The 25,340-nt window shown below is 33.1% G+C and overlaps 1 protein-coding gene across 1 annotated transcript in view; it reads right to left on the bottom strand.

The window, feature by feature from the left end:
• PKN2 (protein kinase N2) overlaps positions 1-23,931 on the bottom strand; it is a 118,967-nt gene extending 95,036 nt beyond the window's left edge. The window contains exon 1 of the mRNA XM_011355595.2: positions 23,510-23,931. Coding sequence (XP_011353897.1) covers positions 23,510-23,557 — 48 coding nt within the window. The 5' untranslated portion in view covers positions 23,558-23,931. The remainder of the gene's footprint in view (positions 1-23,509) is intronic.
• Between the last annotated feature and the right edge of the window lie 1,409 nt (positions 23,932-25,340).

Below are 25,340 nucleotides of genomic sequence, written 5' to 3'. Positions count from 1 at the left end.
AAATTTGCTCATCTTAGAATTATAAAAGTTTAGGAAAAGTAGATTAAAAATAATGTATCCACATTGTTTCTACTTCTCTTAAATGTATACCAATCCTACATATATGTGAAGTTTATCTACTTACTAATATAAAGGATCACATTTCTATCTACAACTGTAAAGTGCCTTATAAGCATTCTAAAGAGATTCCAAATGTGTATTTTATTAAAATGCATTGTATATCCAAAGCAATAATTTAAATGACTATGATTTAATCACTTCATAAATACAAATATCACTTTTCAGCCCAATCATATTTTGCATTTAATATTATTACTAAAATTACCAGTAGGAATAAAGACATCTCAATCAAAAATAGAATTAAAAATCATCACCATTTTAATAGACAGAATGTACAAATCTCAGGCTCTCACATGCTTCCAATACAGAAACATTTCATACCAAAAATATCTAGAATGATTAAGCAAAAGTAGGATATTAAAGGCAAGGGTGAATGAATAAAAAAAATAAAAAAATAAAAAAAATAAAGGCAAGGATGAGGAGAGGGGAGAGGAGAGGAAAAGAAAGAAAGAAATTATAAATAAAAAATCCTAAATTCTAGTCATGGTTCTGCCACTGGTTTTCTATAAGATTTGTAGCAAATTCTTAGTCTTTCAATGATTTCTTTTCTAAAATAGTGCTTAGCTCTAATTTTAACTCAAAGTTTACATTACATCCATTTTGAATCCTATAAACAACTTTTGCTTTAATGAACTGGGATTGTATGCTTCCTTTTTCCCCTTCATTATCCTAGTTCAGCAGTTCTCAAAATGTGGTCCAAGGGTCCTTGGGAGTCCAAATATTCTTTTATAATTATGTAATATCTATGTTCCCCTCCATATTTTAAATTCCATTAGAGAAGGAAGCACCTTTAATTACTATAAAATATTTTGATCACTATTATATGACCAGACCCTAGAATAACACTTTGAATATAGAAGGTGCTCAGTAAATATTTGTTGAATGAATGAAGAAATGACCGCTCAAAGTTGACATACTGAGTAAAAAGTAAAACCCAAGAGAAAAAGTAGAAAAAAAAAATCATACTACTGCTATGGCCATTTTGTACAGGAATAAAGAGTACTACAAACCTCAAGAAAAAGTCAAACTTTCTGTATATTATGTAAATCAGACAGCAAAATGTGGCATATACTGCATAAATGTAATTTCCAAAAACAATGTTAAAAACCAATGTTTTATATGTTAAAGGATTAAGACTAATTTATTCAGAAAATATGCTTCATTCCTCATTGATGAAGCATAATATGATTGAATATTTAACAAAACTACATTTTAATCACAATTCATAATTGGTAATTTTGAACTATTACTTGCTATTACATAACAATACATCAAGTCACATACTACAAAATGAAGAACCAACTTTTCCCCAGGTATAAAAAGCACCCCAAAGGAAGACAGTCACATAAGATTTTCAGCTATCTTATTCTCTACTACCAAATGAAACAAAGTTTATAAAATGACATTCCATTAGGGGTGGGGTTAGATAACAAAAATCTACAGAGAACCAGTTAATACCCATAATTAGTTTCCTTATTTCTATTCACATTAACACAAGAACTACAGGTTAGGTAGGTTGAACCACAAAAACCATAGTTAGAGGATAACAGGTAGACTATCACCGTAGATCTACAGAATTTCACTAAGGCATTATGTATCAAGGAAACACTTAATAATGAATAATTTGAGTTCTCTATTCCCCCCACTCCAGATTGGCAACCAGCATTAGTGTTAATCATGCTACTGACCGTAACCAAATGGCAGTTTTATTCTCATATACTACTTAATTTTGTCCTATAGGCTCGCTTTTTTTCAAATACAAAAAATAAGTAAAAATACATTAAAAGAAAAATATAAGAACAATTACAGACCCAAGTATCTTAGTAATACAAATATGAATTAAACATGGATTACTTTTGCCATTGCCTAGAGCACTCTGGGATAAAGAAATATGAGATATTAGCGTTTCTTTCCTTCAATATTTTAGTTAGAAAAATACAATACAAATACAGCAAAAGAATTCAGAATGAAAAATAACAGATGAAAATAAACCAACTCTCTGTTATAATGAGAGCAATGAAATTAAAATAATGTTACATTTTATACCAAAATAAACTATTTCTCTCCTAAGCATTTAAGAATTAATGAAAGCATAAATCTACTAAAAACTTGCAACACAAATACTCACAGCAGCTTTATTTGTAACACCTCTCAACAACCCAAATCTATGAACAAATAAACAAATTGTGTATATCCATACAATAGACTGTTACTCAGCAATAAAAAGGAACAAACTATACATCCAATAGCATGGTGGAATCTCAAAATCACTATGCAGAGTGAAAGAAGCTATGTAATAAAAAGTACATACTATACAATTCTTTTCATGTACACCTCTAGAAAATACAAATGAATCTATGATGACAAAGCAGAAATTGCTTGCCTGGGAATTGGGGGAAAGGGGAGTAATAATAAGTTGAGGTTACAAAGGGACACAAACTTGGCATGAGAGATATGTCCATTATGTTGATTGCAATGATGGTTTCACAGGTAGAGGTATGTCAAAACTTATCAAATTGTATATTTTAAATATGTGCAGTTTATTGCATGTCTATCTCAATAAAGGTGTTTTTTAAAAAAGAGAAACTTTTAATTCCTTGTTTTTTTTTTTTACTGTACATGATTATATTTTCTTTTTATTAAATTCAAGGTTGTTCATTAAAAATCATATTAGAGTTAGAATATCTCGGTTCCAGTAGCAGTTCCCTTACTCAGTGATGGCAGACAAATTATTTAACCTCCCTGGGTCTCCTTTTTCTAATCTGTAAAATGAGATTAGGCTAAATTGATACATGCCCATTTCAATTAATATTTTATGGATCTATAGACTAGTAGCCTTGGCTTCTTATCACATTATGTTGTTCTTAGAACCCATAGTAAATCAAATCATATTCTGTGATGGGGGAAATGCTTATTATAAAAATCAAAAATAAACCCCTATAATTGTTTAAAATATTAAAATATAAAATATATAGTGAAAAGAGCATTGACTTGGACTTAGACCTAGTTTCAAATTCCACTAAGTCCATTGACTTGGACTTAGACCTAGTTTCAATTTCAACTTGCTATGTAACACAAGTAAGTAATTTTACATCTCTATGCCTCCCTCCCTTTTTAATATGTAAATAAAGAAAATAAACCAATAACTCAAGGCTGTTGTGAGGAATAGTAAATACAAAGGGTAAGATGTCCAGCAGATCTCTGTCATATAACAGGTGTTCAGTAACTGGTAATTAAAATAACTATTAATGATAAAATAGTGCTTTAAATTATAAAACTATTTGCATTCTTTAGACTTCATTGTAATACATTAATATAAGTATCATATTATTAACATAAGTTAAAACAATAACCACTCTAAAAAGTGTCTCTCACTATAAATTCCAACAAACAAGAATTTGGTTGCTCACCATAAATGAGAAAGGTTAGGCAAGAATACTTTCTGAGTACCCATTAAGTATCAGCCACATAAAATAAACACTTTAATCTACACAAGACAACCACGGAGGCAGACTGGGGATAGGGGGTACTGGAAGGTAAGGTGAGAGGTACTGCTATTTTTATACAAGGTAATGAAGGAAATGCTCTTATCTAATAAGAAACATTTTAACAGGGACTTTAGTATATTTTAACTCTATATAAATATACTATAAAATATATTATGTAAATACAGTATTTTTTACTCAAAACATCACTGCACCATTAGCCAAAGACTTCCCCAGCTAAACTACTAAAGTCATTCCTTTAAATTGATTGAACAGAATACAAAATGTTTTAAACACCATGCTGCAAATTAAAAATAATTCTCCCAAAGAAAAACTGCAACTATTACACAGAAAGTTTTCAACTGAAACTAAGATACTTCATGAAAACTATAGCTCAGAGCTTTCATTTGTATCCTCCAACAGCTTCTTGAATTAAATATCTTACATCATACCAGAAAGAAAACACATAACTGAATAAAAAAACTTCAAAGTGGTAAAATATGCATATTCCAAGTAAAAAGAGTAATAAATATAAAGTAAAGCTATTTTTTAAAAAGTTACATTCTTTACTTCTCTTTTGGTTGTTGACCTGAAAGAATAAAAACAGCACAATGCCTTTTTTTTCAAGCTGTTGACCAAAGTTTAGAACAGCAATACATCAAGGTCAACAAACAAAAAACCAAAAGAACATAATTTGGAGCAGCCTTCTGATGAAAAATAGAAAGTTATTCTTTAATTTTTCCTGCCTGTGTGCATTTGATTCCCATTATCCCACTCTCCTAGAACATCGTTCCCTCTTAAAAAAAATTCTACCTATCCCTCAAGCTAGCTTAAATTTCACCTCCTCTCTAAAGCTTATTTTAAAGTGACCACTCCCTCCTTTGAAGTCCTATAGTAACTGCCTGTATAACACTTAGAAACTGTGCATGACCTCAAGTCATCTCTTCCATTGCAGTACTGAAATGTAATTTAAATCTTAAACTGGTAACTTTTAATGATTTTTTAGCAACTAAATTTAGTTTCTAGAGTGCCACTGTCAGTTTAGTAGTCACCAACCACATGTGGCTGTGTATATTTAAATTTAAATTAAACTAAAGGTCAGTTCTTTGGTTGTACTACAATTCACATGTAGTACATGTGGTTGTACTACAATTCACATGTAGCTACAATTCACATGTAACTAGTGGCTACCATACTGGATAGTTACTGAAAGCATATCCATTTCCATCATCCCAGGAAATATTACTGAACGATGCTGTTCTAAAGGGTAGAGGCCATGTGCCATGTTTCTTTGTATATCCTATAGTTCTTTATATAATACCTGAATATGGTAGGCTCTTCAATATTTGATTTAATAAGGAAATTACTATAGAGATGGATCTACAAACACATATTGTTTGGTTAATAGTCTTCTAAGAATATTAACAAATACTTTAAAATTTAGAACATATCTCCCAATAAAAGGCAATAAAGGCTCCACATGGAAAAAGATGACCACAGCTGAGAGTGGCTGCCACTAGCTGCTTTTATCCCTGCTTCCCTGTTCAAGTCACTGCCAATCCCACAATGTATGTATGTCCCTTGTATTCACCTGCTTCATTAATTTATATTACTTGCCTAGACTCTTGAAGGCACGTTAGTTGTGACCTCTGTTCTATATTCTACGAACATTTAAAAATTATTTTTATTAAATAATATAAGGATTAATTTTGACCAGTTTTCTAAGGCTGTAAGTAGTGTACTTAAAATTATATGGCTCTTGATATAGAATCCTTTCAACAATGCAATCCCTTAGTAAACTGCTTTTTTTATACAAATGAAAGGTTTTGAATAAGAACTTTCACTGGTGTCTAGTTGGCAATGCCTGTATCATAAGAATTGATCTCCTTTCAAGTTGACTCTCTCAAATAATAAAAGTCTTAATAACACAACTTTTAAAAATAATTTAAATAAAGTTTATCTAGGGACTCCTAAAACAAAGAGAATGTGTGTTTTAACTTCCCAATACTACCATAATTCACTTGTTCATATTTGATTACAATAGTGGGTATACGGAATTCCTATTGATTGAATTAATGAATTATATCCTTGCCTAGATATGAAAAAAAATTGCTGCGTTATCATCAGATAAAAACAAAATGTTAGTATTTAAATGGTGAACTGTGAAATTCAGGTTTGGCAACATTTTCCTGAACTCAATGTTCACTATTTGTTTCTGCTACTTGTATAGTAGAAAATCTACGGCGAGAGAACAATTTTCCTTTCATTTAAATTTATCTTATTCTTTTGGTTACTGAAGCTTTTTTATGGTTACTACATATATATTAGATTTAAAAATTATCTACTTTCCTCAGCTTCAGCCACTTCTCATTATTACACCAGCTCATTAACTATAACTGTACTAAGCTAAGATAGTAACAAAAACAAAAGTCTGTTTTATAAAGAGCTGGAATATGAACTGGTATCCTTTCTTAACACTAATAATTAAGCCTAAAATGATACCTATTCCAGGGCTGCTTATTATCAATATCACTCCTTTCTCTTTCCACAAGGTCAGAACAGCCTAATTTTTGATTCCTTACTATTAGTTCTAACTGAAAATTATTTTTAAATTAGTACAATAACAGTCAAAAGTTTTGATATGGAAAATTCTTTCATTTTTAAAAAATGAGATTAGGTCAATTTCCTATTTACTTCTGAAAACTACATAAACCATTATTCTTAGAAATGAGGAATTTTACTCTTTTAGCTTAATTCCTTGAGTATATTATTCTTTCAAAGAATATAAATAATATATTATTCTTTCAAATAAGATACTCAAGGAATAAATAATTTTTGTAATTATTTTAAAATGCTAGATTCAAATGAATTCTCAAGCTCTAGCAGTTATTTGGCAAGTTAAAATAATTTCTAAACATAGCCAGCTGGTTCAAAACTTTCAAGCACTAAAAGTATCTTGCAATATCTTTTAAAAAGTAATTTTAAAAGACAAGTTAACAAACCAGCATTAATAAAAACATAAAACTCAAATGATACAGGGAATGCTACACACAGACACACACAGAACCTGCCCCACCAGTTCCCTAAAGATGGCATTTGAAGCTGCCAAAAAAAAAAAAAAAGCTTCATCTCATCTCAGTGATTGTAAAAATGCTTAATACAGACTTTCTAGTTAACAATACGTTACAATATATTTGAAAGTAAGAATATCTTCAAAGTTTTCATTGAAAGAAAAATAAATGTTTAACTATGTGGGGTGATGATGTTAACTAAACTTATCATGGTAATCATTTCACAATATGTATACATTTCAAATCTTATGCTGTATACCTAAAACTAATGAAATGTTTTATGTCAATTATACCTCAATTAAAAAAATCAAGTAAAAAAATAATATAGAATTCCTAGAATAAGTTTAAGATCTCAAAATTAAAAAACCGGACAAATTACTACTAATCATCATGTGTTTTCTACACCTAGGATCAAACTCACACTCTTAAAACAAGAATGTAATTTTAACACATGCCTCTAAGAGAATGATGGATACAAAATATGACTCCAAACTCAAACTATTTTTCTGTAAATCTTTGATATATACAAAGGTATACATATTTTTAATATATTAAACTTCTAAGACTCTGATTATTATTTACTTTACTTGAAAACCAGTTTAGTTAAAATGCACCCAGTATAAAGTATTTTAACACTTTCCAGTAAGAGTATGATTAAAATCCTCTGGACTCACTGCAAAAATGCCTTTAAATAAACAATTGCTTTCTAAACAAAACTAATAAATTTCTTTTCAAATGTAAATAAAATATTTTTATAGCTCACGAAGGACCTTTCTGTCTTCTCTAAACTCAAGGTATTAAAATAGACTTGTGCACTCATTTTCTGGCACTGTTCAATAGAACTTTCTGCAATGATCGAAATGCTCTATATATCAATGCTATCCAATATGGCAGCCAAGAGACACATGTGGCTATTGAGCCCTTAATATGTGGCTAGAGTGACTGAAGAATTAAACTTTAAATTTTAATTAAAATTTTAATAGCCACAGGTGGCTAATGGCTACTGCACTGAACAAGTTACAGACAAGCAAATGATCATGACTAGGTACAATAATCTACAATAGTGCTATACTTAACTTAAAGCATCACAGGAAGCTACCTAAGTGTCCATCGACAGATGAGTGGATAAACAAAATATAGTATATACATATAATGGAATATTATTCAGGCTTGAAAAGGAAGGAAATTCTGACACATGCTACAACATGATATTATGCTAAGCAAAATAAGCCAGACACAAAAAGACATATACTGCATGATTCCACTTAGATGATATTAATAGAGACAGAAAGTAGAAAAGTGTTTGCCAAGACCTGGGAAGAGGGAGTACTGGGGAGTTAGTGATTTATGGGTATAAAGTTTCAGTTTTCCAAGATGAAAAGAGTTTTGGAAATGGATGGTGGTAATGGCTGCACAATATGGTGAATGTACTTAATACCACTGAACTGTACACTTAAAAATGGTTAAGGTAGTAACTGTTCTGTGTATTTTACCACAATTTAAAAAAAAAAATTAAAGCATCACAATTTAATCAAATAAGTACTTCTGATAGCATAGCTAGCTAGAAAACTAAAGTCACCGATAAAGGAAATAAAATAGTTCTTGGAGATCAAATCATCAGATTTGCTGAGAAAAAGGTACAGTAACCCTATAATGAATCAAGCTGTACTACATTACCACATGATAGCCAAGAGCTAAGCATTTTACTTGTACAGGATCTAGCCAGAGTAATTGAGCTCTTTTAAAAAGTCACAAGGCTAGAAAAGTCAAACCTGAATTGTAGAGTTGTGCTTTACTGTTTGGTTTAGTTTGGTTTTAGGCACTGGCAATAGAGCTGACCTTGAGCGAGTCACATACTTGAGCAACAAGAAAAACAAAACCCAGAAATGTATTCAGTTATTTGTTACTGTATACAGTTATTTCTAACTTCCTTAGAGATAAGACTAACTCTATTTTAGTAGAAGGGTGTAATAAAAGTACAGCTCTCAGGTTGTAAAGAGCATAGCAAGGAAAAACTAGGACAGTGATGAGAATACTACCATTAATAACTCATGCACAAGAAAAGAGGATAAAACTAATGTAGATAACATAAACAAAAGAGATTATCATTTTCCTCATAAATCTATCTGAATGTATTTAGGACCAATGAGATGATCACTAAAAGTGTTAACATATTACAACAAAATATTTTAGGAAAGTTGTTAGATGCTCAAATGGAAAAGGGCTTATAAAATGAAGTATCATTATTAGACTTTTAAAAAACTTGTTTTTTATTTAAAGCAGTTTATCACTAAAAGATCTTTAACCCTACAAATAGTTATAAAGCAGAAATAAGCGCAGACTCAGTAAGATATTATTCCTTTGTAAAATATAAAACATGAATATTTTTTCAGTGCACTAAAATATCTCATGCATATTAAAACACTAACTTTGCAAGTCTATATTGTGGGTAACATGATTGGCCTCTTCTATATATAACTTACAAATACAGAAAACATCATTCAACGTCATTAGTAATAGTTTAAATGATTTTTAAATCTTATGTAAACTTTAAACCATGATAAACTCTCCCAAGGTTACATACTACTGCTGCTGAAATTACCACACCTTTACAATATTTTTGTTATAAAAGTACTACAAGAACTTTAATACTACCATGAATACTCACAACTAGGTGGCATATTACATATTCCCTTTTATAGTTATTCTCAACTCTTGGGGAAAAAACTACATTTTTCACACTCACTTTTAACACAGCTTTGAAAATGTTAACTATCTTTTAGGTATACTAAAGTAAAAAATACAACCTTAAAAGTTAATAAAACTTGAATTGTGGGAGTACTAAAATGAGGGATAGAAGTGAGAAGATAATAGTTCAGGTCAAAGCAGACATTGGTTGAATAAATATAAATACCTGTAAATTGGGTATAATAATCCCATCCCATATCTAACTCAAAGGGTCTTTTTAATAATTGAGTGAAATAAAGTGTGTAAAAGTGCTTTATAATTCAAAAATGCTTCACAAACAGAGAATGATACTACTCATTTTTTCAACATGGTTCTTTTTATTTTGTATGAGGTACCTTCATAACCAACACCAATTCCTTCTCTGTAATTACCATTACACGATACTAAAATAATTATCCCCCATCTTGCCAACTTCAAAGAAAACAAAATGTCCACTTTTATTTTTTTGAATTTGTTATTTTTTTATTCTTATTTATTTTTTTACTTTATTATTTTTTAATTAAGTTTATTGGGGTAACATTAGTTAATACAATTATATAATTTTCAGGTGTATATTATAATTTGACATCTGCATATCAAAAGGTCCACTTAAAAAAATTAGTAAAGTGTTTTTAGGGATTTGGTAAAGCAAGAATTTTGCTTTAGATATGATATTTAAATTTTCCATTGGCTATAAGGCAATCTTTAAAAGGACAAATCAAAACTAAGCATAGAATTCTGTACAGAGTTTTACAAGGTTCTAACGCAATGAAAACATGTACCAGAACAAAAATTTATAGTAAAATGAACCCTCTCCTGATCCTGGAGTGCAAAGATAAGGTTTCCATAGCAACAAAATGGAAAGACAATTATGATAACAAATAAACAATAAACAATTGGACAGTATAATTTATACATCAAAGATCAAGCATTCAATTAGAGTTGATATTATTTATTAATATTCAGAAATATATTACCATAAATATGTTCCTCTAATGCTTAAATGTGCAGGACCACTTTGAACCCTGCAGATACAATCTTAGTTCAAATTTGTAAAAAGTCCAAAAGCCTCTAGGAAAGCACAAAACAAGGATCTGAATTTATTTGAACTGCTTTATGAAGTCACTGGGTTGCATATTTTTTGCATGACAAATAACACACCAGATTCTTAAATAAAAGCTTAATTACAGAAGTTCATCATATGTCAACCTATGACTTCTTTATTCTTACAATTTCAGCAAACTCAAGATAAATGTAGGAATATACACACCTGTAAGATAGCTATCCTTCTTATATCCTCCACGAAGCAAAAAAAGGAAAGAAAAGAGGGGAAAACAATTAACCTATGAAGTATGATCAGTTTTCTAGGTCTCTTATGCACAACTTTGGCCATCCTGTCAACTTTACTACTTAAATACTTAAAGAAAAACAAAGTAATCTCGAAATGTAAACCTGACAGAGGGAAGGTTACTAAGTATCCACTAATACACCAGGAACTTTAAATTGTTATATGTCTATAAACATGTACTTAAAAAAAAAAAAAAAAAAAGAGCCCTCTGAGCCAGAAATTATCCCTATTTTATAAGAAAACTTGCCTCATGGAGCTAAATAATACAGACAGCTAATATATATCAAATGGGATTTAAACATAGGTCTGTATGATTCCAAAACCTGAATTATCTACTAGACTAGCGATCTTTACTAGAGCTTGAAATTATTGATCAGTAAATTTTGAAAGAAAATTTGGAATGAAAAAATATATGTCCTGATTTATCTTTTTGACAGTTAGTATATTATCATCAATTATCCTTATCATTTCTTAAAAGTGAACACATTTTGACATCAAGAAAGGAAGCACAGAGAAGCAGCACTGGCAAAATCTCAGAATGGAGGACAGTCCACCCCTTTAGTTACAAATTGGCAATTTTGTATCAACATACACAAGATACATACTGATACAACACTATTCTTTGTGTGAAAATATCATCATGAACAGCACTAATCCATGACCCTGTGGTTGTAACATGCTTAAATATATGTATTCCTTTTGTTTGATGAATACTTGAGGAATTTGGCTGTGCTGTTTGAGAGCAGGAATCTGAGGGAACTGAACTCTCTCTCTCTTCCTTAGGTAGAGAAGAATTTGGAGTTTCAATAGCAAATAAAGAAGAAAGAATTGAAAAAAAGACAGGAAGATGAGGAGAGAAGCCAGCCATAGGGTTTGAAACTAGGTATACAATGTAGGTGGGGGGCATCTAAATGAAATATGGTTATCTTCATTGAAATCAATTTATCTTCGTTAAATTGTTATATGTCTATAAACATGTATAGAAACAGAAATGCAAGAAGCAGAGGGTGCCCTGAGAACTTAAGTGCCCCCCGCCCCCCCAGGAAAACATAGAAATCTTGGGGAGATTTGGTATTTCCATGGGGTATAAAATTGTGGGTTCAAGCCTATCTTACCTAGCTAGAGCTTGAAGGTAAGATTTCAGCATGAATTTCCCCTTCAGATCAACTAGTCATCAAGAACAATGCTAATAAAAAAGCAAGTACTGGTGTTGTTGAGGGAGAAGTAAAGATATAAGAGATGCTGCAAAAAAATGAAAAGCTAAGGTAAGAATTTGACAGACAGGAGAGACTGTGGTTATTGGAGTGGGGATGAGTCTGAGAAAATAAGGAGCAGAGAAAAATGCCAAAAAGAGAAAGAGGCACTGGAGTATACAGGTTAAGAGGTAGAGAGACCTAGGTTGGCATCTTGGTTCAGGCCAATGACCATGGAAGAGTTAATTTCTCTAAACTCTAGCTAATCATCCCTATAAAGTGGAGATAGCAGCAGTACTTCAGTAGATTTTTTTTTAAGGATTAAGTGAAGTAACATTAATATGACTTGGTTGTAATTTGTTTTTAATAATAAAAAAATTGTCATTTTTATTATTATTACTAGCTTCAGTTTTATCTATATAAAACTCCTTCTGCTAGAAGAAAATTCTCATTCCAAGATAGAGAACACAATTATATGATTGGCGGTAATAAATTTTAAATTATGTATCTGTCAAGTGACTCTGCCTAAAGAAAAACCACATAATACAGTTCTACTCCCTCTGCGTATCAAAATAGCAGAAAAAAAAGTTTAATGTAATAAATGTAAAATCTGGGGCTTTTCAGACATGAGACTGTTACTTATTCAACAAACATTAACAAGTTGCTTCTATGTACAAGGTGCTGTGCTCAGGACTAAAGGGGTAAAAGATGGACATAAGATATACTGTCCTTTTCCTCAAAGATTTTAAACATTCAATCAAGGAGTGAAAATGAAGTGAGATACAAATAACTACAGTGCAATGCAATATGTGATAAATGTCATGAGAAAGAAAATATCCTACTTAAATTTTGAGGAGGAATTATAGATGACTAGGGAAAAATAAGAAAAAAACAGAATTTAAATTAAGTCTTAAAGTAGCATCTCAGTTGATAGAAGACAGCAAAATATACGGTGAGGAAAAATCACCTGTCATGGTATGCCTGAAAAACAGGCTTCTTCCATAGTAAGAGCTAAGAATTAAAAGGTATTTGGGGGCTACACAAATGACAGCCTTCAGTGGTGAGCTAAGGAACTAGAATTGTATCTCACAGGCAGTAAGGAATCATTGAATGCTGGAGACAACTTTGAATCTACCAGTTGTACATACTCTAAATAAAAACAGAATGAGACTACAGAGGCAGAAGTTGAATATCGAGATATTATAATCATCTAAATGATTAGAGGGCTCAAACTTGGATAGTGGCAAAATAATGAATTAAAGTTACATAATTAGAAGAATTAACTGAAGAGGCTGAGACAGTGGTCAAAAATGAGCAGCAAATTTCAAGCACTGGCAATGAGGGATAGAATGATAACCTTCAGAAATACTGAGAAGTGAGACGTAGTAGGTCAGCCATAGAATCGGTCACAAAAATTGGTCCTATATTTATTCAAGCATTTATCAAGCATAAACCATATGCCAGGTTCTTGGGACATAAAGATGAGTAAGACCTGCTTCCTGTCTTGAAAGTGAGAGAGACACATATAATTGAACAATTAATTGCCATAGTGGGTGATATGTTCAGTAACAGGAGATGCAAAATGGGAAGTAGACTAATTTGCCAATGGATTCAAATGCTACATAACCAATAATAACTAAACTTACTTATCTATGAAAATGTATGTTAAATAAAATTTTTCTTTATTATATGACTATATCCCTATATTCAATGAATACATTTTTCTTAGAGTTTTCAGGAGTGTCCAACATGTCAAAGGCTCTTCAGACAGATGATCAATATTAGTATTCTTAAAATTAGAAACAGCATACACAAAGATACAAAGTTATATAAAGGTATAAAGAAGCAGTGTAGTAATAAGAACAGAAAATAGTTTAATATCACAGAGTGTAAGATACACATGGAGAAAAATTTGAAAAGATTGAAAAGGGTCAGATGATGGAAGATCTAATGTATTTTTTCTATAATCAATGGAGTTACTAAGAGGGCTTAAGTACAGAAGTGCTTTCTTAACCTACATTCCCTTCTCAGAGAACAGCCCCATCCCTAACTCACAGGAGAGTCCTTGTAGCCATACTGGTACTGAGAACTCTATTCCTCCATTGCCAATTGACTGGATCATGGGTACATACATGCTCTGTATGGGGTCGATCAGATTTTCTCATCCAAGAATTTAGAATTGTGGCACAGAATAAGTGAGTCAGTTAGCTGTGGGCATTGGACTTGCTGATTAATGTAAATTCAGAAGTTAGGAGTGCCACTTGGGGAATACATGAAAGCAAAACCGGTAATATAAAGGAAATAAAATGCAGTATATATAAAGAAGGGATATGAGAACATGTAGCCCTAGAGAGAAAGCCTCTACTTTACCGTGTAGTCCTCATGAGACCTGGCTATATATCCTACACTTGATTAAGTGAGATGTCCCTGTAGCTTTCTGATAAATTCAATTTTTGTTCAAGCTAATTGAAATGGGTTTCTATTCCCTGCAACCCTGAGACAAAATAAAAGGTCACTAATTCTGGTGGTTAATCCAAAGAATTAGAGAAAAATGGACTAAAAAAGGTAGAACATTTAAACTAGAAAAAGAGTTATCAAAAGAAAGCAATAATAGCAAATATAGATACATATGATGAAAGAAAAGTAACTAATATTGTGTAGGGTCCATGAAGCTTAATTTAAACAAAGTTTCAGGAAGCTGAAGTAGTATCAAGTGCCTCCAAGGAGAAGAATGAGCAGGTGTGGTCAAGGATGCTTTTAAGAGAATAATTGGGACAAAAGTCATATTTCAATAAGTTAAGAAACAAATGGCACAAAATAATTAAGAAATTTCTTTAAAGGACTGTGATGACTAAAAGAAGTTTGAGGGGACAACAGTATTAAAGAAAAAGTACTATAAAAAGGAGAGATGTGAACTTATCTTTAGGCAAAGAGTCAAGAGAGAATGAAAGGCTCATTCTGCAAAAGAGTGAAATGATAGTCCAAGAAAAGTAGAAGTCCAGGAGAGTATAGCCTTAACAAGGTAAAATAATTTTTCCTTAAATAGGGATTTAAAAAAAAGAGAGATGGCTAAAATTCCAAGAAATTTCAAAATGAAGAAAAGACTGAGGAAACTCATTTAATACTACATATTATTAAGTAGAGGCAGTGAGTAGGTAAGATTTGCTGGAAACTAAGGAGGAAGAAGTGGTGGTATGACTTAAGAAAATAGAAAAGGTTGAGCTACAACTGGAAAATATGAAGGCAGTTACCAAGAAGTTAAGTCTTATTGACCCAAGGCTTTAGGGGATGCAACAAAAAAGAGAATAATCACAAACTGGTACTATAAGGGCAGGGGTGTGGTGGGGTGTGTGGAACAAGCTAATGATTTAGGTAAAAATTTCAGGTGTAGTATATGACATAACACAGAATGATGTAACCTTAAACTTCTAATTTGCAAAAACTAAATAAGGCTATTCAGAAATATTCCTGTCCTAAAAACTAAAAAGTGTTTTATTTTAAATTAACATTATGAGATTGATATATATTTTGAAATAATATTTTAAAAATTAAAAAAGAACTCATACCTTTATTTTACTCCATATTAAAAAATCAACTCCAAATATAATGGCTTAAAAGTAAAAAATAAAACTTCAAAACTCAGTAGAAAATTTGGTGACTAACAGAGTAAGGAACAATTTCTTAAACAGCAAATACAAAAAAAGATGAACAAATTTGACTAAAATTAAAATTAATTTGTTTCTATCAAAAATACACAGCAATGACACAAACTGCATTTAAGATTCCAGGTTTATCAATACCAGTAAATTCTTCAAGAGAATAATATTTTGTTTTATTTCCAACATTAAATCTGATCAACTCCAGCACTTTAACGACAGGCTATGTATGTAACTGAATAACCATTTAATATATAATTCTATACTTGAATTATACTTCCCTTCAAATGAAAGAATAAGATATTAAAAATGACTAATAATATTTTTCACTGAAGAGATATGGAATGGAAAAAATAAGTTGACAAACTATTTACATACAGAATTTTCATTATTTCTTTGTTTCTAAATTCACACTTAGAGTTAACTAACATTTGAGTATCTAGTATATGTTAAATGATACAGTATTTTCTGCAACTTTCTACAGTCGTTCATTTGATAACTAAGAATCCACAGGTCATAAACTTGGTAACTTCACCCCGTCTATATCAAATCTAGAATAGATATTAAATGCAGGCTTGCTGATCATAATGATATAAATGATTTTGAATATTTGCCAAAAAAGGTGAAACATTTAAAACCGTTCCTCCCATAAACTCCTTAAAAAAAAAGTGAAAAGACAAGTTATGAACTGAGAAAAGACAGTAACAATAAAACAAAGGATTAACACGAAGAATATAAAGAACTCTTATAAATCAATGAGTAAAAAAAAGCAGAAAAATAAGCAGGAGACATGAACAGGAATTTCACTGAAGAGAAAACATAAAAGGCCAGAAAAAATAAAAAGAAACATTCTACATCAGTGATGATGAAGAAGATGCAAATCCAGATAAAAAGATATAACACATTATACTCTTCAGATTTGTAAAAATTATGAGACAACAGAAAATGTCGGAGGGAATGGATAACCAAAGGATCTTTTATCCCATATACTGCTGATATGAATATAAATTGGCTCAACCACACTGGAAGTTGGGCATTATCTCCTAGAATTTGGCATTTACCTACTCTGTGAAAAGGCAATTTTACCTTTGTATATAATCAATAGAAACTCACACACACACACACACACACACACACAATTAATTTGAGTAAAAATAGAATTTTTGAAATAGAATATATATAATGCACAAAATGTCCATTGTTCACAATTGCAAAAACCAGAAAATAACTAAATGCTCAACAAAAGAGAGTGAATAGATAAATATCCAAATATCCAACAAGGAGAGAGTTGGTATTCTACTGAACGAAATATTATACAGTAATTAAAATAAATGAGTATAGCAACATGCAATAGATATATCAGTAATAATACTCAAAAAAAAAGCAGGTTCGAAAAGATTATATTCAATACAATTATGTGAAAACTACTAAAATAAAAGATATATCTTTTAGAATTATATGTGCAATCAAAATATACAAGAATAAAGAAAGAATAAACACAGAATTCAAGATAATGATTACCTTGACTGATAAGAAGGTAGAAGTAGAGGGATGGAATGAAGAAAAACCATGTGTAGGTTAAGTTCATAGCTTTTTTGGCAGAGGTGAGCGGTAGTTCATGGGTGCTTATTATAATGATTTATCTAATGCAGTGCACCTAAGGATTTTTTTTTTTAGATTTAAAAATTTTTTTCTATTAGAGTTGACATTCAATATTATTTTATATTAGTTTCAAGAATACAGCATAATGGTTGGATATGTATATCTAACCTGATTAGTCTAGTACCCACCTGGCACTATACATAGTTATTACAATACTATTGACTATACTTTAGGTTTAATTTTTTAAAAATCCAAAAACTTAATGAAATTTGTTCAGTGAAAATTCTGAAACAGGCAAAACAAGTACCTCCTTAGAGAATCACTAGGGTAGTAACTATAGGAAAGGGAAAACAATATGATTAATGTTTAAAAGACTTATTTACCACATGCACTGAGTTGCCAATATGCCTTACACGAATCTAAAATAAATTCCAAATGTTGCCATAACAACTTTCCAATAAATTAAGGCGTTTGTGAGCCAGGGTAATAAAGCTTTAATCAATTAGAAAAAGTAATCACTGCCAAATTTCTAAAATAGAATAAAATCCTAATTATGATATATATTATGGAATTCCTGTGTATCAATTCATCTTTATAATGTGACACTAACATTTACCTTCCAATCTGAGGTATTATTACAGAAACCTTCTAAGCTTTCTCGTTCTTTATTTTTGACAGACAGTATTTATGTACGTTACACAAATTTAACTTTTGTGAGAATGTGAAAAACTGAATATGACAATAGAATTAATTTCAAATAAAATTTCAGTAGATAAAATTGAGAAACTAGACATCTATCAAAATAAGTGCTCTCTAGTCTGCTTTTCTAAGATATTAGAAGTTAGTTTTTCACTAGTATGTTATCCCATTCAAAATTTTAAATATCTTTTTAAAGCTTTCATCTAGTTTTCAACTAACTTTGCTGCCAAGTTTGAACTCTGCTGTATATCAAAAGTTAATCACATTAAATGTCATATGATGTTTTCATAGTCTAGAGTAAAACTGGTTTTTGAAATAGACATTTGACAATTGACACAAGACATTTTACTAGAAAATGAAGCAGAATTAACTCTTCTATTCAAATACCATGTATGCTTTTGAAAGTAACATTATTTTCATCTCTACAAACTACTACTCCATTCTTCCTATTTGTTTAAAAGTAGACACACACTAGTTCTTTCTAGATAAATGAGTCTAACTAGCTGTATTGACTTTCATCTCAAAATATTTTGATTTTGAGTTAGTACTTTAAGGCAGTTTAAGAAGAAAAGTAAGTGGCGAGTACAGTCTGGACTTAGTAATAGACAATAATGATACATAGCATTGACTCTGAACCATAAGTTGATAAAATGTGGTTTTCAGGTTAGATTTGGTTATTGGAGAAATCTGAATACTTTATTGAATAAGGCATATCTTTAAATAGCTTCTCAAATATTTATTGACTAGCTAGGTAAACATCTCTGTGCTGAAACTAGAGTTGTATAATGAATGATGGCTCTAAAATGGATCATGTTTTTTATCATCTCTAATTAATAAGATTTGGTCTAGTCTCCTACAGCTTCTTTTCATATATGATCAATGTTTAGATAAAGATAGGTAGGAGCACCTTCAAGGCATTGTCTGTTTACCCCAGGGCTTTTGCACCCAATTCCTTGGATTTTCCTTTCTGCTTTTCAAATTTGACAGTGGTTAATTTTCATGCTTTTTATCAGTTTATTCCTGTGTGTCTACTTTCAAACAAATAGGAAGAATGGAGTAGTAGTTTGTAGAGATGAAAATAATGTTACTTTCAAAAGCATACATGGTATTTGAATAGAAGAGTTAATTCTGCTTCATTTTCTAGTAAAATGTCTTGTGTCAATTCCAGTAAGTAAATAGGATAAAGGGAGGAAAAATATCAAATCTATATGTTGTACATCTTAAAACTATACAATGTTGCATGTTAAATATATCTCAATAAAAAAGGGAGAAAAAACGGGAAATAGACTCAAATACCATGGTGCTTATAAGCTGGGAAAGTTTGTCAGTTATCTCTGAGTGATAGAACTAGGTGCATCTTTTATTTTCTTTTGTGCTTTTCTGCATTTTCCAAATTTTCTACAATAAAGCGTATCACTTTCATAATTTGAAAAAACTGTGAAACCTATCTTACCCACCCTGCTTACTTTCTCATACTACATTCCTCCAAGCCACCCTAAAATTTTAGTCTTCTCAACACACAGACTTCCCACTTTCTGGTATCACTGCAAAATTAGATGCTATTTCCTAATTTCTCATCAAATGGATAAAATAGCAGTGTGCTGTATACAGGTATTCTGCACATAACTAGTGCAGAAATCCTTTTTGAACTTATTAAGGGGATATTTTGGGAGAGGGGATTAGAAATATAAATTAAAGAAAGAAAAGTAACTTCTTATGTCAATGATTATCATCAACTTCTCTTAAAAGAGCCAAGACATTTCTTATCCTAGGTGGCAAATAGAGCCTTCTCATCAATGTATTGAGTATCTACTAAGTGCCGAACACATGGCTTGGCTATATAGAAGCTTAAATTTTTAAAGCAAAGTTTATCTTATGGATAGTGTACAGAGAAATGTAAAATCTTTTAGAAGGTTTTGGGCAAACACCTGACAACTTTCATCAGAACCAATAATTGTTAAATGAAGAAAACCTGCAAAAAGGTTATTGGTACTGTTAAGTCTTTGTAGAATATTACACCTTATTCACAATAATAGAGCACTGTTAAATTATAGACTACCCACCCAACAGAATGTGGAAATCACTTTACCTTGTTATAGAGAAACCTAACAGGTAGAATCAAGTTTATATTAAAGTTAACTGGTTAATTACATTTTGGGCCAATTCTTAGAAAGTTCACACATCTATAACATTGCAATGTAAAACATTTATGGGTCCTCGGAACTATGGCAACTTAAAGAACAGTGGGAAACACATCCAGATTCAAACTCAGACTTACAGTGTAACTATGAACAATTTACTTAACATTCTTGAACTTAATTTCTTGATCTATAAAATGGAAACAACACCCACCCACCTTACTGGATTATTGTAAAGTTTAAGCAAGGTGTATAGGGTACCAAGTACAATGTCTGACATACAACAAATAATCAGTAAATGTTATTTGCTCTCTCTTCAAGAAAGTGAAAACCATATCTTGTCATCTTTATATTCTCCAATACAGCTTTGGTAGGTACTCGATAAATGGTTCTTGAAATGAATCCTTACAATTTAAGGCTAATTACTTCAACCTTCCACTTGAGCACGTCACCTCTACCTAAATAAATTCTGCCGAAAATGGAATTTCAGATGCCCAATCCAACACTTTATTAGGCATTTTGATGAAGATGCATCTTCAATAATCAACAAGGTAACTTGATTAGTATGCTACTCAATATTTAAGTCTGCATTTTACAAAATTACTGTTGTAGCCAACGTTTTCATTTTGAGATTCTTTATATAGTTTTCATTAACCCGGTTTCCTTAAAAATAAACTTTAATTTCTCTGGCCTCACAAATGTATCTCATTGTTTCCCACTACATTTCAAATAAAAAAATAAAGATGGGACAAGAAGTTTGTTATAAGACATAAAAATTAGAAATAGCCAATTAAATTTATATCTTTAAATGGCCTATTGTAATTTTTACTACAGCAAATATTCTTCCTTATACTTTGAAGCTTCTAGCCATCAAAGTTTGCGTGTAATTTAAACATTACTCCATAAAAATATTACAGCAATTAACAAGACAAAGTACTGTGGTTTCGGATTTTGTCTTTCCACAATCAAAGGTTACATTAATAAGCCAATTCCAACTCAAGTAGTATTTCAAATTCTGTAATATAATTCGAAAATAATTTTTAAATGTTGGATATATACTACTTCTAAATAAATATCAATTTCATTAAAGTAGGTAACATGGAACTTTCAGAATAAAGCAAGCATTCCTGAGATAAGGTAAAGTAACAGTTTTTAATTACTAAACATGTTTTAAAACTTGCTTCATAAATTACTATTTAAATACCTAAAACAGTTTGGCAGAGAGGCATTAAGAACATGTTAAACAACTTTTCAATTTAAATAAATTCAAACTTAGATGCTTTTTAAAAACTGGTTCTACCAGCAAATTTGATAAATATTTGTTACTATATACTAGTTTTTGACCCAATGAAATAATAAAATGTTTGAATAGATGGATATGTTTGAGGCAAATTTTACCATCAGTTATCTTACGTGCTGATATAAATAATATCCTCAATTATTTTAATAAACATAGTAAAGTTCAAATGCAATAACTTATTAGAATTGAGAGTCAAATACACCAAGAAAAGTGCCCTGGATACATATGACAACAATGTAAGGTAACATTTAATAAAAACTATTCTTTTCTGGAGGGGTTACATTTTAGTTTATTTAAGAGTCCAACCTTAGGTGTTTCCTTACTTTGGTCTCTTTTTTAAAAGTCATATTTAAAAGTTCTTATTTCTCTAAGTTGCTTCTTTGTTTTTGCCAAAATTGATCTTATTAAAAGTTCCTAAATGTTATATTTTTAATACACATGAAAATATATTTTCAGGTCCAATGCCAAGATAAGTGTCTTTTATGCCAACTTTCTATCAAATACAATTAAGGATGCAAAATACTTTATAATTCTGAAGCCACTCCATTCAAAGAAAAATGCTCTTGCCATTTCCAGGGCTTTTTCTCAGAACCAAAGTATGCTTTTCATATTTCAATACTAGGCAATGAAAAGCATTTCTAATTTGCCTCAAACTTCATTTTAAAAGCACATGTATATTAATAAAACAATAAATTCTATTCATTTAGCAAATGCTGTATCCGGTAAGGCCTCCTTATAAGGGGCTAAGAATAATTAAAATACTACTACATAGCGACATGTTCTATGATATGAAATTCAACCTTGCATTTGCAAACGATTCCAAATTTGCAACAGCGTATTATTATACCTTGCTGAAATTTCTGTTTGTGGAGAAAATATCAAGTATTATAACAACGCCTTCAAGCTTAGAGCAAAATAAACCAAGCTCATGTAGGGATCTATTGAAAAAATACATTCGAACAGCAAAAAATTTAGAAGCAGTTGTAATACTTAATTTTGACATCATCAAAAATCAACTCTTCGGTGTCTAAATTCAGTCTTTAAAAAATAATTAACTGCCCAACGCACATAAAAAAAAAAGGGGATGTTCTTTCTTCTCTTAATTCCTAGCTCCAACCTTCGAGAAGGCATTAAACGACTATATTAAAACAAACCAAAATAAGTTCAAGTTAAAAAACAAGCATGAAATTTTTATCCAGATGTAAACATCTCTGGAACACTCCAAAGTAATGAAAAAAATAAACTCAACAGTGCAGAGTAGGTTCTCCTGTACATCATAGAGACCTAAAAACAAAAAACGTGCCTACCTCATCAAATATTTAGCTGGAAATGGGAAACAATAACATTGCTACTCCACGTAGACTTAACTAATTAAGGGACCTAATTTGTTCTCATCTTCTGCAGGCAAGTGGTGCCCAACATTTTCCCTTAGTCGACTGCTTTCTCATTTGTAAACAACTTCTGTAGCTCTTTCTCTGGTGTTCGAACGGGAGGGAAAATGAAAGTCTGAAAAGCATCAGCATCTGAGCTTCCGAATCTGAGCACTGAGTAGCTGACATGGGGGACCATATATAACACACTTGATAAAAAGTGGGGGGAAGGTAGCCCTCGAATTAGAGGAAGGAAATGCAGTCACCTGAAGAGGGCTGGTGAAGTGAAGCCAGCATTTGGTGAGACACTTAAAAAAAAAAAAAAAAACTTGTCTAGGGGCTGGAAGTTATGGGGGCGCTCTTTGTGCGAAGTCTGAGGGGAAGGGGAGGGACGAGAAAACAGCTTGGGAGTCATTCATAGTAGTTAGAGGAGCGGTGTACGAGCGAAGGGCGGGGCGGGGCCCGGCCGAGGGAGGGGGCAGCAGGGGCGTCCGCCCGCGACTCTGACACCCAGGGAGGGGGCGGTAAGCTGGACGGTCCGGGGACGCGGAGAGAGCAGACTCCGGCTGCAGGCAGAAGTGGGGTCCCTCTGGTAGGTAATTAAAGTAGTGGCAGGCCAGGGCTCCGGTGGCGAGAGGGTCCGGCCCCCGAAGGAAGCGGCTCTCGAGTGACATCCCCAAGTTTCCGCACTTAGCGGGCTAGGGGCGCGGCTGCCGCACCGCTTCCCTCGGCCCCCGATCCCGCGTCACTTTCTCTCTGTCTCCTCCGCTAGCGCCTCCCGCCCGGGCCGCGGCCCTTACCTGGATCTCCGTGAGCAGAATCTCCCCCCGTTCGGGGTTGGACGCCATTGCGCTCCGCTCTGGACTCCGCACCTGGACGCGGCAGCCACTGGCGAAGGGAGAAGGCGGGACGGGATCCGGGGAGGGGGGTGAGGAGCAGGGAGAGAAAGAAAAAAAAAACTAGGGATTCATGGAGGCGCAGCCCCTGCTGGAGGTGCGGCTTATTTCGCCCGGGTCATGGAGAGCGGCGGGGAGCGAGGGCACTCGTAGCGGGCTCCCACTCGCCGCTCGTCTGCCGCAGTCGCCGCCGCCGCCCGCGCGGGACTCTGTTCGCTCAGTCGCTCCCTTTGGGCGACGCCAGGAGCCGCCTCGAGCCTCTCCGTGAGGGGCGCAGCGGCCGCGGCCGAAGCTCCTCCTGTCGCACCATTTGGCTGTCACTGCGTCGCAAAAGCGGCCTCACTTGGCGGCTGCCAGGACACGTGACGGCCGCGGCCACTGCCTCCCACCGGGCGGGGGAGGTGGGGCGGAGGGGACCCCGAGGGAGGGAGAGGCGCGGGGGGCGGGGCGGCTTCCGACCTGGCTCCGAGGTGGGGCCAGCCATTGGACCCGGCCGGGGTGAAAATGAGGGGAAAGGACTGGGCTCGCGTCTCGGGAGGCGGGAAGAGGAAGAAGAAAACACGCCCGCTTTCCTGTTGCGCTAGAACTCGGAAGCCTGCTTGCTGTTTTTCGTTTGTTTTCGCCCCGGTGCCACTTTCTCTTTTCTTGCCGAAGTTTAGGCCTAACGTAAACGGGCCCCTTTCTAACCTGCACGACACAAAGACGTTCGGAACAAACTTTATAGATTATTCCCATGACCCCCATCAACCCAAGCTATTAATCTTGCCTTTTGCTCCCTCTCATCCCCGGCGCGCCTTTCCGACCAGTAAGGTGCACAGCTGGCTAAACTGGGGTGTGGTCTGTACTTTTTAAGAAATGTAAGAGGCTCGTGATCCATGGCAACTTTTAACTCCCAGCGTTTGAGAGATGTCTTTTTCCCAAGCGCCGAACTGCTATGGTTTAGTCTGTGGAACTCCACAGAGTTTAGAATTTAATTAGCTGGCTTCATGACTTGTAACTGAATTTAAACTAAAGGAGGTGGGGCGGTATCAGCTCTAACAATGGAAAAAAGCCAACTTCCCTTGGTGTAGTAAACATTTAAGTTAACCTATTAGTAACATACAGCAAAGCAGTGTAAATTTTGGTTTAAAAGATGACACTATAATATTCAGGAATGCCAATGAAGTCTCCAACAGGTAGTTTTTGTTTTGGCTCGGCAGTGAATGGATATTCTAGGCAACTGCTTACCTTTAGATTATTTGAGGCTGAAATACAATGGCTTTGTTGAAAGCCACTTGAAGAAAGTGGTTAGGGCTTAATTAGTCATACAGCTACTTGAAAATTGCCTTAGTTGGCATACCTAACAAGTACGTATATTGTTTTGTACCTCTCACACTCCACATAAGATCTGTTTGGCTGATGCTGGGACTTAGTTTATCTTTTTGTCTTCTCACGTCTCATGCATTCATTTCACAAATATTTGTTGAAGGTCTGGAGTTTTGTGACCGTATTTTCTGAACTCCAACTCATAATACGTGATAAAGAATTTTTCTAGTGTGAATTTCGGAAGTTTTACAACTATTTATATGTTTAATGCATTGTCTTGGTTGAAAATGACAATTAGAATGTATGAAATAACACTTGAGAAAGCCAAGATATAAATACCCTCCGTGGTAACTGAAAGCCAGATAGTGACTGGTCTAGGCCCTAGAGATACAACTAGGATTAAGAAGGAATTCTTGTCGCTGGAGTGATT

The sequence above is a fragment of the Pteropus vampyrus genome, unplaced genomic scaffold (assembly GCF_000151845.1).
Source record: "Pteropus vampyrus isolate Shadow unplaced genomic scaffold, Pvam_2.0 Scaffold22, whole genome shotgun sequence".
Lineage (NCBI taxonomy): Eukaryota > Metazoa > Chordata > Mammalia > Chiroptera > Pteropodidae > Pteropus > Pteropus vampyrus.
This window is presented reverse-complemented; position numbering and strand designations above follow the sequence as displayed.